At 27.1% G+C, this 16,873-nt stretch overlaps 1 protein-coding gene across 2 annotated transcripts in view; it reads left to right on the forward strand.

Moving 5' to 3' along the window:
• Positions 1-1,333: 1,333 nt before the first annotated feature.
• The window catches only part of LOC127282293 (four and a half LIM domains protein 2), a 58,971-nt gene continuing 43,431 nt past the window's right edge, over positions 1,334-16,873 (forward strand). Inside the window, exons 1-2 of one of the 2 annotated variants that reach the window (XM_051306463.1) lie at positions 1,334-1,671; positions 12,616-12,805. In XM_051306463.1, coding sequence (XP_051162420.1) covers positions 1,514-1,671; positions 12,616-12,805 — 348 coding nt within the window. In that variant the 5' untranslated portion in view covers positions 1,334-1,513. Of the gene's footprint in view, positions 1,672-12,604; positions 12,806-16,873 lie in introns of both variants that reach the window. The other variant, XM_051306464.1, reaches the window with a different exon arrangement.

Consider the following 16,873-nt stretch of genomic DNA (forward strand, 5'->3'; position numbering starts at 1 on the left):
ATACCTTAAAAATTTGGAACCAATTGAATTCTGGTTAAAACGTATAAAGTTGCTAAAAGTTTAATTTATTTTAAACTCTTTACGCCTATGCTTACGCTAGTAAAAATGACTAATAGATGGTTTATATTACTTTTGAATTCGGTTTTTATTATTATTACGTAAAAAGAGCTACAAAATAAGTTATAAGAAAGAGTTGTACATAAAAATGTCTACATATTGTTTAAAATCCTACGTATCATTTATTTTTCAAAATGTCAAGGTTTTGAATTCTATACGGGATTTCAAGTGGATTCTCAAATGAGGTTTCCATAAGGTTTTAAAAGGATTTTAGTTGGATTTCGTTTTCATCAATAGTATCTATAATCCTCTAATAGCTTTCCATTTGGATTAGAAACTAATTTTTTTATCAAATTTTAATAGACACTATTATATGACTTATATGCATCCATTACCTAAATAGCACAACATATGACCCCAATATTACATGATAATTTTTACATCTTACATCTTATTGTATGATACCAAGTAAGTCACCTATTTTTGCAGAGTTGGATTGTTCTCGTACGATATCTAAATTCGATATAATGCCAGTACTGCGCCAGTTTCAAATTTCGCATTATTATTATTATTTATTTGAAATATATATATATATATAAGTCTTTTGTCTTTTATTGTCTTTTTGAGTACAGTATTAAAGAATCTGATATAATTAAAACATACAAATTATAAACAAGCATCTCTAATCCGCATTATAATAATAATAATAATTATTATTATTATTGTTATTATTATATTACTATCTTGAAACGAAAGATTGCGCAACGCTCTATATTAAATGTAAAGATAGAAGACTAAAAAAAGTATATTTGTACATATGAATATTAGTTTCTTTGAGCAATCTTTTCAAAAGCGGAATTTTTAGGATAAACATTTCTACTAAAAAGTAAAGAAACATTTTATTATATATATATATATATCTTATATTATACACTTTATATTGATAGATCCTATAGTCATATTATCCATAAGATATTTCGTCAACAATATTCTTAAAATACTTTGTCCGATTAAAGTACGTAAATTAGGGTGTGTAGCGAATAGCGGGCGGCAAAGACAATATCGTCATGGAATGTATAGAAAAGTTGCACCCGGCACACTGCAGCGTCTGTTGAAAAGGAAGTAGTGGTAATAGGCTGACTTGCAGAGTGCAAGAAAGATGAGTATATTAAGATAGAAAGTGGTTTGAATGAAAGAGAAAGATAACAAGATGGTACGTTTCTGGAGTCGTTGAGATGCCAAAAATAGCGTCCTAATACGATGACGCCCTGGTTGGTCCAATCCTAGATTTCAGTCTGTTTGCAAACTCGGACAGAAAAGAACGTCCTCTTTGCTCAATTATATCTTGATAAAAATTTAGTCTGTTACACGTTGAGTTTTTTTTTTAAAGAAGTGAAAAATATTTCGCTAATTTTTTGACAGTAAAGAAATTGTAATTGAAAAGAACTTTTGAAACATGGCGGACGTAGATAGTGTAGTGTACACGACAACGGAACGAAAAGTTCGTAAAGTGAAGAAAACTTCTAAGCGACGTGAAAGCCACGATCAGAATGCAGAAGTTACTATTACCGAGATGGAAAGTACACCGAATCATCACCGAGCCATAGAAGATGTGTATGTGCTGGCTGACAGATGATTGTTCGCCAATTTACTATTATATTTTTTTCAATAAAATAAGGATTTAAATTTTCTAAAGTAAAAGAACAATGGTTTCATTATTACAATATTTGTGTTCAAAGGAAACAAAAAGTATTATTTTCTAAATATATTCAAAATTAAATTATTTACTTCTAAAAGAACAGATACATATTTATTATTCAAAATCAGAGTTCAAAATAGAAAATTTACTGGATTGTTAAACAAACAAAAAATTTACCACATAGCAAAATTTCTTGTGTCTGAATACTGTGATACACTATTTGCAATATTATCGTGCAATATGCATGGCAATGGATTTTTGCTAAAGTATGAAGAACTGCTGTTTTTCGAATGATAAAAAATGAATTGATAAAATCTGAAGACTAAATAAATTTTAAAACTGAATATTTAATTCCCTGGAGTTGATAATGAAAAAAAGCTTAACTCAAAAGTTATTTGAAACTAAATTTTTGTCTTTTTTATTAATGATTTATGATTTCCACTTTTCAAAGACTAAAATGTGTTATATAAAATAAAGAAACTTATTTTACCCGCACATAATTGAATAATCATTTAAATGATTTGTTAAGACAACCAAATTTTTTTGGGTTCTGTGATGTCCAAATTTTAAATAGAAAATAATTACTTATACTTTTAAAAATTCTATTATTTTTGTTTTAGTATTATTTTTGTAAAACAAAAATTTGTCGAATTCGATTTTCTAATGTATTTTCATGTTTTTCAACCTCAGGAATCCAAAAAAAGAAATTACAACTTAACACTTTTTTTAAAAATTATTATAATACTAAAAAAATTACCATAAATTGGTCACAAAAAATTTCCATGAGAATAAACAAAGTGTTTATGAAATAAGCACAAAAAATTCATACTTTAACTTGGCAGCGGTTTTTTTAAAATTATGAATGTTAAAATAACTCAGGCGCGAATTTTCGGTCGGCCCAAATTTGGTCCAGCTTAATGTGTTAATAGTTTGTCCAACTAGAAAAATTATAATTTATTCCTTATTGTTGCCTGTTTTTCATCCAACTTTAAATATCTATGTACCAAAATTATTTAAAAGTTATAAACATTAAGTTAAATGTATATTTTAACATATTGGTTATTATAAAATATTTTCTACACACATAGGATAAATTATACAGTAGCCGGCCACTTAAGGAAATCTTTTCAATTAACGCTGTGTAAAAAGTGCAATTAATATTTTTTAATTTCTTATACGTGTGATTGTTCCTTATGATTATAGAAAACTACTAAACCAACCGGATTTGCAAATAAAAATTTTTTATTCTTTAAAAAAATTTGCAAAGAAACAAGTAAGAAAAAGTAGTCTGCCACCCAAAACAGATAGAATGACGGATACTTTCGAAAATCGTAGAAAATCTTTTATTTCACTTACAAAATCTTAGGCTTGTTTATGTTGGTATTAAAAATGTTTAGTAACAAACAAATTGTTTCTATCTCTCTTATAGTTTCGTTGTTATTCAAAATTGAAAAGTGACCGACTACTATGTCTGGTTTACCCTATTTAAAATATCTTACAATCGCAGGGATCGAACATCTTAACCTAACGCACCTAAACCTAAGAAGCTAACCATTACGCTACGCTTACAACAAATACAAAAGATAGAAATTCGTTTATATAACTTACAGCTGAGGAAAAGAAAAATTTATGAGGTCGACAATATGATTGAAGAAATAACAATTTATAATGTTGTTAATAATAATGATGATATTCATAACACTGAAAAAGTATGATTTTTACCTAGATAACTGTATAAAAATTATGTACGCAATAAATTTTATTCTAGTTGAGGGATCCACCGTCTATGCGTTTTAGCATTAGTCAAATTATCCGCAGCAAAAATTATACTAGGTTTTTTCTGTGAAATTAATAAATAGATCATTTTCTTATTAAAAAGATTTATTTTATTTATTTCTATGATTTAAGTTAAAAATTTTTCTAATGTATTTGATAATTCATTAAGGCTCACAAAGTTGGCTTATAAGATCGGCCCAACTTTAGACATTTATACATATGTAGTGGTAAAAGTTGGTCATCATCTTAACCCTGTTTATTTCTATCTACTAGTAATCTAAATTTATTATCTCTTCAGAACTCGTTCTACTGAAAAATCTCTTACCCCTATACCTCAAATTATTTTACCTCACCTTATTTGCCGCACTTACAATATAATTCTTTTACAACATCCACTTTTCATCACCAACGAAAAAACCTTTAAAATTTTAAATAGTTAAACTTATTTTACAATTCATAGAAGTATAGAAGATAAAATTTTTTGAAGAAAGTGACAAATGTTTAATTGTATATATTTTGCAAAATAATTAACATTTTTAAAAACATTTTAGCACACTGATTTATGATTCTAAACACTTTCAAACGTTAAAATTATGAACATAATTTATTCTCTACCAGTAAAATTTACCGTCGATATTTCTTTCAGCACTGTAAAACGAAAGGTATTATTTATTATTTTTATTAAAAAACAATAATATAATATATAATATTAAAATGAAATAATAATAATCGATATTAATTTTAATCTGATGTCGGAGGAATTCATCTGAGTATTTTTCATCGAGTCGGAAGGACGTTGGACATTCTATAATTAATAATACATTATTTGAAAGTTTTAATAGTAATATGCGTTTTCTTTATTAAAAAATTTTTTTCGTAAAGTTTAAAATTAATTTACTTGAAAATAAAGAATTTATAGGTAGAGAAAATATAGTTTAAAGTCATTTTTCATAGAAACTACATAACATTACCCTCCATTTAAAAATAAAAAATAAGCACACATGAGAATTTATTTTTTTTCACCAAAATTTTGTTTTTTAGAATATTATTTAAAATAATCTTTGATTTAATATGAGGGAAATATGTAAAGAATAAATGTACCATTTTTTCGATCAGCTGTTACAGCGGTTTTTATGTAATCGTCGTCACTGATTTTAAAAATATAGTTTCGAGAAAAATGCCTTTAAAGTTGAAGGACACCTTGCTTACTGTTGCGCTCGGAACAAAAAAAATTTAAAGCTCTGTATTTTCGTGTTCAGTGTCAGAATTGACTTAAAACTTCCAAGAAATGCTCTTAAAGTGTCCTACTTTAAGTACTGTGAACTTGTACCAAATGTAAATCAAAAGCCTTGCAAATTATCTTGTTTATTTTATTATCTTTATTATTTTGTTACTACTGTGAGTATTTTGCTACAAAAAAGCAAAAATAAATCCTCTATGTCTTTTTAGCGGAAATCAATTTATTTTAGTTTCTTTTTTTTAGTAAAAAATGTTAATATTAAAGATTAAAATCATTTAAAAAATAATAATATCAGCTTGTGTTAATTCTCAAGGAAATGGAGGTAAGTTGACCATACGTGTTAGTATAGGCCTTTCGAATTTTCGTCGAGTTATATAATAAGTTCCAGATAGCACGACTTTATATGGTTACGAATGTATTTTGACGTGCGACGATATTTTATATGACACAATTCTTACTAAAATTATCACTGAAATTTAATTTAAAGAAAATAGAGATATTTGTGTGTTTCGGGAAAAAGAACTCCTAAAATTTTCTCTTTTCAGGTAAGGTTTTTCATTTTTTTTTTAAATCAAATTTTCCACGTGATTTTGTCAGATTATAACCTAATATTTATTGTTTTAATAACTCAAAAATATCTCAAAGTAAGATGTCCTCCTTGGTGTGTGTAAGTTAGTAAACGTATCTTTTCATTACTGTCATAATTCTAGCTAACTTAACATTACGACCAGCCTATTAAAAGCTAACTAACAGTTGCAAACATTTTGAAATTGCTTATACTTGTTCCAAAATTTAGAGAATTTAAAATACTATTTTTGTTTATTATTGTACTTTACCTGCTTTTTTATTACTATATTCATAACTTTCCCTCTTACGCATTGTCTGAAAAGCAATGTTAAATCCAAAAAATATTATTAGACATTATTTATAAAAAACAAAATATTGGTAAGTCAAAATACATTTTTAACCATGACGTCGCGATATCTGGCACTCACATATAACGAAAAGTCGAGTGGCCTACTTACACGTATGGCCAACTTACTCGTACTTCTCAAAGATGACTCAAGCTGAAGTTACCATTTATATGATCTTGTTTTCTAACGTAATCATGATTTTCTAATATAAAACATAAGAAGTTAAATACCTATGCTCGAAACAATTGTTTTTGTTTTATATATATATAATATGGAATTTAAATCCTGCCAGGCGGTCAGACAGTGCACTGAAAATTGACTTGAAAATAAAATATGTTTTTCTACATGAAAAATAAGTAAACACATATTTTTCTAAATGTTGATTGAATGTTTTTTAAATTTTTAAAGAAATTTTCGAGATTTAAGAAATCAGCTCTTTATACAATTTTTATTAAAAATTTTCTCAATTTCCAACATTTTTATCTGTTTCTTGTACCACTTTCTTCTGCTTTCTAAACACTTAAAAAATATACAAGGAAAAATGAAGAATTTCGATTTTTTTTCTACCAATTTTCAAGTGATATCAAAAAGATCAAGCTTGCAAAAAGATTACAATTGACTTGCTTAGAGTGACAAAAAGAAATAATTAATTTTTAACTTCAATTTATTTTTTTTTCTATTTTAATTATTAATTTTCATGTTAACTATTAATATTACTTGGAAAAATCTTTGGGAATGTCAGGAATCGAACCAGGATTCGAGGCACGAAAGTTGAGAACACTACCCAATGGACACCAGGATGTCTAAAAGTCATCTTTTTTTCTCTGTGTATATCCTGGGCAAATAATGATAATGTCTCAGAGACATCATAAAGACAACTAAGGACAACTAAAAGACATTTTTTCGATGCAATAAAATTTCTATAAATTAATCACATATTTTTAATAATTTATTTTAATTTAAAAAATCTGACTTCAGATTCGTAATCAGTGACCAAAAAAATCCCTAGGTACCAAGTTCTATGCAAATATAATAATTTTTTGGCATTTTGAATTTTTCAAAACTTACCTAAAAAAAACTCCTATAACTCCTATAGTTAATCTAGGTCATTTTCTGGTTTACAGACTGAAATTTGTGATTTTTTTAATGAAATTTGTAATTTCAAACATTGATTCTAGACCTTAAAAATTTTTTAACCTTATATTTCCCTATAACTTTTCGGGACGCATGATTATGTTCTAAAAATCATTAGTCATAATTTACATTTTATCGAATTTTATTTGTCCTAATCAGTTTTGAGCCGAATTTTAATTTGTTCGAAATAACATTTGGCATAATTTTCATCAATCCGATTTTTTATATGGCAGAATTTTTATATAACGGAAAATTCAACTCACAGAATTTTTATTTCTTCGAATTTTTATTTGTCAGAATTTTTATTTGCTCGAATTTTCATTTAACATAATCGGCATTTTAAAGAATTTTTATTGGATAGAATTTCATTGAATAGAATTTTCATTTGTTCGAATTATTATTTGATATAATTTCCATATAATCGATTTCTCATACTACAGAATTTTTAATTAACCGACAAATCATTTAATAAAATTTCTAATTGATAGAATTTTCATTTGTCCGAATTTTCAAATGGCCGAACAAACAATCGACAGAAAGATTTCGGCGCGATTTTTAAAATCAACCAATCACAATTTTATGAATAATTTTTGATTGGTTGATTTTAAAAATCGCGCCGAAATCTTTCTGTCGATTGTTTGTTCGGCCATTTGAAAATTCGGACAAATAAAAATTCTATCAATTAGAAATTCTATTAAATGATTTGTCGGTTAATTAAAAATTCTGTAGTATGAAAAATCGATTATATGGAAATTATATCAAATAATAATTCGAACAAATGAAAATTCATCTAAATGAAAATTCTATTCAATGAAATTCTACCCAATAAAAATTCTTTAAAATGCCGATTATGTTAAATGAAAATTCGAGCAAATAAAAATTCTGACAAATAAAAATTCGAAGAAATAAAAGTTCTGTGAGTTGAATTTTCCGTTATATAAAAATTCTGCCATATAGAAAATCGGATTGATGAAAATTATGCCAAATGCTATTTCGAACAAATTAAAATTCGGCTCAAAACTGATTAGGACAAATAAAATTCGATAAAATGTAAATTATGACTAATGATTTTTAGAACATAATCATGCGTCCCAACTTTTCTCTATTCCGCTTTTATTAAGTTTTATTTTCGTCCAAGAATCATTCATTTTCGTTAATTCCTTCGAGAGATATTAGGTTTCAAACACAGTTTCAGAAAAAGTGCGACCTATTACGTCACACAATCTGTTTGTTTCATAAATCAAAATATTGTTGTTTTTATTTCAAGTATTGCAAAAGATTGTCATCTTTTGAAAAAATGTAACTTTGCTTTTCCTGAAGTTAAAATAGAATCGGGTTGCAATTTTTGTTGAAATCATTAAAACTGCAAAATTACTAAAACTTTTATTAAAATAAATGTTAAATAAATTTTCCTCAAAGGAAAAAAAATTACAAAGTAAAAATTTTATGGCAAACTGTACATTTTTTACATTTACGTTTAAAGTCTTGAAATTGAATATTAAACGCTAAATTATTAGTACATGGAATGCTAATTTGTTTCACGATGACACAAATAAAACTTCTAAACTTAATTTATATTTGCAAAAACAAATAACAAAATACCCAATACAACTATTTCACAGCCAGCACATACAGGAGAATTTAATTAAAGGTACATATAAATACATTAAAAAATATTAGTTTATGCAATAATAATATTTTATACAGTTTCTACACTGTCAAAACATTTTTTCATTATATACAAATTTCTATTTTGAATTCAAAGATTACTGATTTTTAAAAATTTTAATTTGTATGAAAAGTTTATAAGGGGGATTATTCCTCAATCGCCCCAGTAAAAAATTAAAAGTGGTTGGATGGACTTGATACATTGGTAAATTGTTGTCCTATGTGAAAGTAAAAAATTTATAAAATATTAACTCATTTTAAATTTTTTTTAGAAAGTTATAGGGGTTAAAGTTTTGACGTTTTGTGTGAAACTGTCATTTTCAAATTCATATAACTACGATAAAACTTTATGGATTTTAATATTGAAATAGGGTTTATGTGAAGGATTTATCGTCTACTTTTCGATGCCAAAAAAATTATCAAAAAAGAATATTACCTCCCTTTTAATCGAACTAAATCCTTTTTCAATTTTGAACCATTTTGGTATTTTAAAAATGGTTCTGTATTTATATTGAAAAGCAGAAAATTTTGTCGATAAAACGATCTAATTTCGAATAAAATGTAAAAATATAACAATTGATAAACCCTGATGTTTACTATTGTTGTTCCACTTGTATGTTTACATAGCTTATATGAAAAAACCTTAACTTTAGAATAAAAATAAAGAAAAATTAAATACTGAAATAGGTCAAAATTGACAAACAAGGGTTCATTTTAATTAAAAAGAGGTTAAAATTTTTTATTTTTTTTTCAAAAACTTTTTTTGTCACTGAAAAGTACTTAAAGAATCATTCAATACTCACTATTTGAAAATTAAAATCCATAACGTTTTGTTGTAGCTATACTGATTTCAAAATGACAGTGCCACCTAAAACGTCAAAAATTTAACCCTTACAACTTTACACAATTTTTTTAAACCAGTTAACATTTTACAAGCTTCATATATATATATATATATATATATATATATATATATATATAATAACAATTTACCAATGTATCAAGCCAATCCAAGTAAATTTTTTTATCATAATTTATTTATTTATTTATAATGAAGTTAAAGCGAATTTGACAGAGTATACTGATGTTTACATATCAATAAACTATCACTGATTATCAGCAAATTTTCTGCTGGTTTAATTAGAGATAAATTATGTAAGAAATTGTTTAAATATAAGTCTTGAATTATAATTCATATTAGTTGTGCATGTTACATTACACCGAAAAAAAAGTATTTTAAACTTAATGAATATACTTGGCACCTATTTTAGAATATTTTATACTTAATTTCAGTATGTAATATTCTTAAAATTAGAATATATTCTTAGTATTGAGTATATATTCTTAGCATTTAGAATATATACTAAGTACGAAGAATATATTCTAATTTTAAGAGTATTACACACTGAATTTAAGTATACAGTATTCTAAAATAGATGCCAAGCATATATTCTAGCTAAATTTCAGAATGTTTTTTTTCGGTATACATACCTCTTGTAGAGATGTTATAAAAGTGTGAAGAAAAGTTATTTTAATTAATTTAATTTCAGAATGAGGAAATTGAAATAACTGCTACTAATTTTTGTTTATTAAATATGCTTTCTTAACAAAATTATATTTATGTTCAATAAACGATATTCATACGTTTCTGTTGCATTGCGCTGATAGTTATTTATAATACAACCCATGTAGAAATTTTCTCAACGTTGACAATAAAAAATGAAATTGTTGAGTAGATTTTAATATTTAAACAACATGTTACAGAAAATAAACAAAATAAACTTGAGGTAATTACTCTATAAATAAGACGTTCTCTGAAAAAAAACTTTTTAGGCATTAAAAATTACATGAAAAACACTACTGATAAATTAAAATTCATAAACTGATGTTAAAAATATTCAGTTTTAAATCTAACAGCCACTTACGAAGTACTTAAATCCTATTTGTCATGGCACCACTAGAATTCATCAAGTTACTGGACAGTTTTTCTCGTGTTGGCTGATTCTAGCTAAACTTGCAAATTACTGTATAGTGGCTGACCAACACTCTTGGAAATAATTTAAGTTAAACTTGATATTTCCACGACTTAAAGCTATCCAGTTTTTTTAATGGCTTAAGTAAATTCTTAAGTACAGTGAAATATGTCAAGCATTTATTCTAATACCACTGATCAGAACGGCCGAGTTGCGTTAAGCGTGCATTTCTTTTGTTCCCGCCCAGCGGACCCGTGTTCGCTCCCCGGTACCCCCAAGATTTTTTCGTTGAAACTGCCAGAATTGTTTTAAGGTTCATGTTATGACACTCATGTTAATATAATAATTATAATTGTTTTCGGTGTTGTTAATAGTACAGTCAAGATGTGGATGTGTTGCTTCAATCGTTTCACTTATGTAATTTTTTTTAAAACCAGTTTAATTGTGAACCAAAAATTACATATAACGAATTACTATATTTAGTGCATTATATTTTGATAGAATAATTTTTGTTGATAATTGGAATTTATTTTAATTACATAAAATAAATGTGTTTACTACATTAAATCTTATTATTAAATTAATTCTAGAAATATTTAAAAGAATTAATTTGACTAGTTTTTCAAAAGTCCTATTGATCAATAATTATCAAGTTGTACTGGATAATAACTTAATAAAAATAGCGTGACATGACATTCGAGTTTTTAGCGAGCTTGCTAGTAAAGTAACTAGACGAATTCAAGCACGACTGGTCAGTTCTTTTATTACAGCTAGGACAAATTTCTACTAGGGATTCAAATCCGTATAACTTCTACAAAATTTTATGGATTTTAATTTATCAAGAGCGTTTGTTTTTACATTTTCTCTTGAACCTAATGTTGTTCCATTTTTATATTTATACAGTTTTCTTAGAAAAAATCTCAGCTTTCAAATAAAAATAGAAAAAAAGAAATTTTAAGTGAGAAAAAGGGGTTAAATATAAAAAATAAGGGTTAATATTTAAAAAAGGGTTAAAATCTTTTTTTTAAATACTTTTTTGGCATTAAAAAGTACATGAAAAACATAATAAAAAACTCTACTAGCAAATTAAAATTTATAAAGTTCTGTAGAAGTTATACGGATTTCAAAATAACCGTGTTATCTGAAAACACAAAACTTCAATCTCCTCTACATTTTATAATTGTTTAAATAATAAATTTATATTTTGAGGTTTTGTTACTTTAATGTAGGACAACAATTTACTAAAGTATCAAGCCAATTTCAGAGCTTGTTTGTGAGTAGCTTTTTTTAGAGAATACCTTAAATTTAAATTAGTATAATTTTGACTACTTTTTAATTATTACTTCAGTGGTTTATTAATAAATTAATAATTATTGTGCTCTATTTTTTAATGCATACAATTGATATTTTCTTCGTATATTTATAAATAAATTATTATATAACTTTTAAAGGAGTTTTTAAAAATTTTAAGATTGATGGCATAAAAAAAGTGTTAGGATAACTTATATTTTTTTCAAAGAACCCCGCACTAAATACACAAAAAATGGCTTACGGTTAAATTTGGCTATATTTTGAGAATTTTTAGTTGATAGTGTCCTGATTGAAAAAAAATTGTCCGGATGTCACTGAATAGTTTAGCTAAAAAAAAATGTCGAAACAACGCTACGCCTAATGAACTTGCGTATCTTGTAAGTGGGCTTGTTCGAAAGTCTTTGTTTCATCGAATATTATGAAAAACTATTATTAAAAAAATTAATTCAGTGACCTGGGGACAATTTTTTTTCAATCAGGACACTTTCAACTAAAAACTCTCAAAATATAGCCAAATTTAACTGTAAGCCATTTTCTGTGTATTTAGTGCGGGGTCCTTTCTACTGTTAGTCCCCTATATGTAGCTAAGACTTAAAACAATCCGCTGGCAATGCAATCGGAAGACGTAGTTTAAAAATGTTAAGTGCATGAAAGTTATTTATTTATAATTGTATACTTTTAATTGAATGAAATTAAATAATTTTGCACAAAAAATGAAAATCTATTTGTTGCCTAATTACTAAACTTTATTTTGAAGAAACTCATATATTTTAATATTAAGTAACACATTAGTAGCATTTAATATTAATTTAATTTTTAAATTATGTTTTAGTTGATTTTCAGTGATGACTATACAAAGGCAATGAATAAAGACTGGCATAGTGGACACTTTTGCTGCTGGCAATGCGATGAATCACTAACAGGACAACGATATGTCTTAAGAGATGAACATCCTTACTGCATAAAGTGTTATGAAAGCGTTTTTGCAAATGGATGCGAAGAATGTAATAAGATCATCGGAATCGATTCAAAGGTAATGTAAACAAATTACAAACACCATCAATTTTTAAACGCAAATTAGTGCTGCACAATTCTTTGTGACCCCTTTCAACTAATTCTATTTATTCAATATAATCATGTTTATGTTCTTCTTCTAAAAACCAATGTCCCAAGTAAAACAGTCTGTATAAAGTCTACAGACATTTCGAAAACTTCTTTATTTGAGGCCCAAAGTTTCTGTATTTTAAAGAATTTTGAACCTATCTACGTTGTTTATCAGTGGTTTACATAAATTGCCCTGGATAACACTCATTTTTCTTAATTTCACATTGGACAAAATTCTGGAAATTTCTTGCTACTTGTTGACATTTGAAATATAATTCTGATGGTGGTATAATGTCAAATATTTCCCTGTGTACATTTTCTATTCTGCAATTGTGCATCTTCACTGCAACTTCTGAATTACTCTTCATCCTCTTTCGGACATTTTCTTCAGTTATACGTACGTATACTCATGTACACAATCATGCGGCTGCACCCGAATTACGTGTGGTCCCTCGAATTGCGTCCCGAGAGGTAGCATTTAGATATTGAATTGCATGCCTTGGTCCAAATGGGTCAGGCGGAATTACGTGCGCGTTGTAAACTGTGAGCACCACTGGCTTTAAGACTTCGATACTTGTTGAAAATTTTAAGGTTTCTTTACAAAAAAAATTAAAAAATGAAATACAACGATGAGCATGCTCCAAAAAAATGTGCAAGGAATTCGATAAAATTAATAAAATAAGTATATGATATAGTTGAAAGTAATTTAAATCACAATCACGAACCAGACAGTGAGAAAACAATAAATCGGCAAAAATTAAGCAATAGTTTAAAGCGAAAAGCTGGCGACTTTAGATATAAAAACAAATAAAAATGAAAATTTCTTTATGGTACATGATAAGTCGAATAATATAGTTAAACTTTCAACTGCATTGTGATAAGCTGCCAGTCCTAAGCCTGGATGAATGCTGATTCCACTCTTACCAAATCGCTCCGTTTTTCCGTTAATGGACCGTTCACGAAGTTTCAGGTGAGTGTAGAATCAGTAAGAGTGTGAAGGGAAATAGTTGATAGTTGGCACGCAATTCGACATTTACCTGATACCCCTGGGCAAGCAATTCGATTGGGAGGGGATTATACCTGGGATTTGGCACGCAATTCGGGCTCACCGATACTCATGTACACGATCATGCATGTGACTTTTTTCAACAAATTATAACTGGTACTCGATAATACGTAACTCAAGAAAATATACACGATCTTGTACAAGAGCATGTACAGGAACTTATTGCAATTTGTGGTGTTGAACATGTAAAAATTCCTGTACACTGAAAGAAATTTCATAGGAAAAAATAACAAAATGCGTATTACATTTTAATATATTCTTTTAGAATTTAGGGAAAAGTGTACTTTTTATTAAAATTCAATATACTTTATATTAAAGTTCCAACTTAAAATCTTTTTTCAAATATTAATAATTATTGTAGAAAGAACGTAAAAAGATTACCAATATTTGAAAATATTATATTAAATTCTCATAGAGTTGTTGCATTATATGGAATGTAGCGTTCTAATATTTGTAAAACTTTATACGAAAAATTCAGAATGTCGGAAGAAAAGGGAAAAAAAGCGGAAACTGTCGGACGTTTGCGTTAATTCTCGGGAGGAAGAGGAGTGAGACTAGGAACAACACATTCACACTTATGATACAGGTTAATACACATACTAATGAACACGCACGTTCATTTCGCTTATATATACATAGACATTACACGATCGCAACGAAACCTACACTTACAATTCTATACGCATAACGATAAATTTCGCTGGGGGTCGGCATATATCGTTTTCTTATATACTAACTACTGAATATTTTTACCACTTGCGAGAAAGAAGTTTACTTATAATAACTTAATAATAAAAAGTAGTTTACTAGTGCCAATGGTGTAATTTTATAGAGGTTATGCTGGGTTCATTTTTATTATTAATTGTTTATATAGATTTTTCTTTTTTTTCAGATTAAAAATTATGATTGTTATAAAAATTTTTATTGCAAATAAAAATTAAATAATTGTAAAGATGACATCAAAAAATAAAAATTAATAAAAATAATAATAAATTTAATAATTAATAATAAATTTATTATTATTAAATAACTTTAATAAAACATTTTTTATAAATTGAAAATAAATTAGGTACGTTCTGCTGGTTAACAACACTTTCGAAAATCGGATCAAGTCGTAGAAGTTCGAGTACACGGAGAGAAGAGATTTAGTCTATTCTACTAAACACGTTTAGTCCAGATTCTACTAAACAGCGTAGTCAGAGGGACTACTATAGTTCTGTCACACAAAAAAAATTTACCGACAGAATAAAAATGCACAAATCTGATTGGTTGTCCACAATTAACCAGATTACGGACAACCAATCAGATTTCTACATTTCATTTCTGTCGGTAAATTTTTTTCTATCGATAATCGTGTAAATTTTTTTACTAAACAGTATCGTTCATTTAACTGAATGTTTAGTCCGTCCAAAATGAACGATACTGTTTAGTAGATTTAACTGAGATAGTAGTAAGATCTACTACGCCCTTCTCTCCGTGTAGGACACGAAGCCGCAAACAGACAGAACTTCGGTTAAATTCGTAGTCTCTCGGGAAAATCCGTGACTTTTAATATAAAGTTTTACAAAATGTGAAATAAATATACGGATATATGTTATTTTTCTTACTATTTTGTGAAATTATTTATTATAATATTTCGTATTCTGTGAATTCATAAAGAAAATACTAATTTTTAAAATAAATATACTAATTCTTATTTCTTAAAATAATAGTTACTCTTAAATTCATTATATATTTTCATAAAAACTGTAATAGTAATCAATATATAGGTGCACTTTTTCCCTAAATTGTAACATTTATATTAAACTCTAATATGAGTTTAATACTTAGTAGTATGAATTTTCTTTCAGTGTAAGGAACTGGTACGAGTTTAGCTACTGAAATTGTTCAGGAAGATGTACAAGATCATGTATACAGGGATTTTCAATAGAGTCCCGAACGGTTACATTTGCGATTGCATTGCGTGCCGTTTCCCAGCCCGCCTTCCGGAGGACTATGTGCTTAACGATTCCTACTTTTCCCTTTCAGAAATTTTCTTATGTACATAATTGATAATAAATTTAAAATCAGTTGTCAATAAACGTTTGTTGTATTTGTTAGGAATACTTTATTTTGTGTCTGTTTAAGTTATATTTTTGAAATGGATAAATTTTTCACTCATAGAGGTTTATAGAGGTTTTGTTAATAAAAGTTTTACTTTTACGTAATAAGAAATTTTATTTATTTAACAAATATCCAAAATTTTTATCGTTCTAAGTTTAATGAAAAAAGTCTTTTATTATTGTTTGTTTTTTAGTTTTACTATTCTTAACATAGATAGCAAACGAGTCAGGATTAGCGTGGATGTGTGTAAGGTCTTCGAAATAAATGTATATTTGAAAATATAATACAGTTTAATTAATGATTTGAAAAGTAGAATAATAACGCACAATTGTTTGTATTAAAATTAAGATTTGCACAACGCTCAGATCTTATAATCGCAGTAAATCAACCGCTCAAACACACTGTTATTTTGATTTTGATACTGACCGCAAGGGATCTACACTATAAAAAATTTTTTGGTTAAAATTCCCCAAAATTCTAGTGACGCAAATTTGCAGGACATTTTGTGGAAAATTCCCTAAAATTTTCTGGGGAAACTTTTCCCTAAAATTTTAGGGAATATTCCACAAATATTAGTGAATATTCCCAAAAATTAATATCAGTAGTTTAAAAAATTGAAATAAAAATTTTAAAATTTGATTCATGTACCATTTATATCTTACTTACATTATTTATTGGTACCTATTGATGAAAATTTGTTTTCTTGAAAATTATCAAATATTATCATGAAGTCTCAAACGTAAGCGTAATTAGGAGAGATTTAGAAGTCTAACGCTCTACTAACTACGCCACTGAGGCTCATGAAAATAAAATGATAATTTCAATATA

Source organism: Leptopilina boulardi, unplaced genomic scaffold (assembly GCF_019393585.1).
Source record: "Leptopilina boulardi isolate dan_hultmark-lab unplaced genomic scaffold, ZJU_Lbou_2.1 LbouV2_292, whole genome shotgun sequence".
NCBI lineage: Eukaryota > Metazoa > Arthropoda > Insecta > Hymenoptera > Figitidae > Leptopilina > Leptopilina boulardi.